This window comes from Mesitornis unicolor, unplaced genomic scaffold (genome assembly GCF_000695765.1).
Source record: "Mesitornis unicolor isolate BGI_N332 unplaced genomic scaffold, ASM69576v1 scaffold15471, whole genome shotgun sequence".
Taxonomy (NCBI): Eukaryota; Metazoa; Chordata; class Aves; order Mesitornithiformes; family Mesitornithidae; genus Mesitornis; species Mesitornis unicolor.
Genome location: NW_010164581.1, coordinates 2,446 through 4,376, shown reverse-complemented (window position 1 = coordinate 4,376; position 1,931 = coordinate 2,446). Strand labels below are relative to the sequence as shown.

General features: G+C 60.5%; 1 protein-coding gene across 1 annotated transcript in view; it reads left to right on the top strand.

Moving 5' to 3' along the window:
- Positions 1–1,414, top strand: part of LOC104548364 (tubulin beta-7 chain) — a 2,621-nt gene extending 1,207 nt beyond the window's left edge. The window contains exon 2 of the mRNA XM_010194367.1: positions 252–1,414. Within this exon, the coding sequence (XP_010192669.1) occupies positions 252–1,309 (1,058 nt within the window). The 3' untranslated portion in view covers positions 1,310–1,414. The remainder of the gene's footprint in view (positions 1–251) is intronic.
- The last annotated feature ends 517 nt before the right edge of the window (positions 1,415–1,931 follow it).

Below are 1,931 nucleotides of genomic sequence, written 5' to 3'. Positions count from 1 at the left end.
TTGGGTTTGAGGTTCCCAGAGTTGGGTTTGAGGTCCCCAGGGTTGACTTGGAGGTGTCCAGGATTGGTTTTAATGTCCCCAAAGTTGGGTTGGGGGTCCCCAAAGTTGGGTTCGAGGTCCCCGGGGTGACTTGGAGGTCCCCAAGGTGCTCAAGGTGGGGTTGGAGGACCCCAATCTTAGCCCAAAGACCCCCAAACCCCCCAAAAAAGTCTCTCCATGACATCCACCCCCCCTCTGTGTCCCCACCCCAGGCCAGAGCGGCGCCGGCAACAACTGGGCCAAGGGCCACTACACAGAGGGGGCTGAGCTGGTGGACTCGGTGCTGGACGTGGTGAGGAAGGAGGCCGAGAGCTGCGACTGCCTGCAGGGCTTTCAGCTCACCCACTCGCTGGGGGGCGGCACCGGCTCTGGGATGGGCACCCTCCTGATCTCCAAAATCCGCGAGGAGTACCCGGACCGCATCATGAACACCTTCAGCGTGGTCCCGTCCCCCAAGGTGTCGGACACAGTGGTGGAACCTTACAACGCCACTCTGTCCGTGCACCAGTTGGTGGAGAACACGGACGAGACCTACTGCATCGACAACGAGGCCCTGTACGACATCTGCTTCCGTACCCTCAAGCTCACCACCCCAACCTACGGCGACCTCAACCACTTGGTGTCGGCCACCATGAGCGGAGTCACCACCTGCCTGCGTTTCCCCGGGCAGCTCAATGCCGACCTGCGCAAGCTGGCGGTCAACATGGTCCCCTTCCCTCGTCTCCACTTCTTCATGCCGGGTTTCGCCCCCTTGACGTCGCGCGGTAGCCAGCAGTACCGCGCCCTCACCGTCCCCGAGCTCACCCAGCAGGTTTTCGACGCCAAAAACATGATGGCCGCCTGCGACCCCCGCCACGGCCGTTACCTGACGGTGGCCGCCGTCTTCCGCGGCCGCATGTCCATGAAGGAGGTGGACGAGCAGATGTTGAACGTCCAGAACAAGAACAGCTCCTATTTCGTCGAGTGGATCCCCAACAACGTCAAGACGGCCGTCTGCGACATCCCACCCCGCGGCCTAAAGATGGCCGTCACCTTCATCGGCAACAGCACGGCCATCCAGGAGCTCTTCAAGAGGATCTCGGAGCAGTTCACCGCCATGTTTCGGCGCAAGGCTTTCCTCCACTGGTACACGGGTGAGGGGATGGACGAGATGGAGTTCACCGAGGCCGAGAGCAACATGAACGACCTGGTGTCTGAGTACCAGCAGTACCAGGACGCCACTGCCGAGGAAGAGGAGGATTTTGGTGAGGAGGCCGAAGAAGAGGCCTGAGGAGAAGCGGGAGAGAGCCCCCACCGTCGTCCTTTGCCGCCGCCGTCGTCCTCGGAGAGCCCCCCCCGCTCGTCATCGTTGTCCTCAGAGTCCTTGTCCTTCCTCAGCGTCCTTGACCTTCGTCGTCGGTGTCATCAGAGAGCCCCTGGTCGTCTTGATCATCATCATCATCATCCTCAGCCTTGGCCAATGTCCTTGAAGAGCCCTTGGCCTTCATCGTTGTCACCAGAAAGAACTTGGCCATCGTCCCTGGAGAGCTCCTGGCCTTCGTTGTCATCCTTGGAGAGCCCTTGGCCTTCATCAGTGGCCTTGGAGAAGCCATGGTCATCGTCCTTGGCCTTCATCGGTGTCCCTGGAGAGCCCATGGCCTTCATCATCATCATCCTCAGCCTTGGCCAATGACCTTAGAGAACCCATGGCCTTCGTCATTGTCATCCTCAGAGCCCTTGGCCTCATCGTTGTCACCCGAAAGGACTTGGCCGTCGTCCCTGGAGAACTCCTGGCCTTCGTCATCATCCTTGGAGAGCCCTTGGCCTTCGTCATCGTCATCCTCGGAGACCCCTTGGCCTTCGTCATCGGTGTCATCGTCACCAGAGTCCCCGTGTCCTCCAGTCATGGCCAC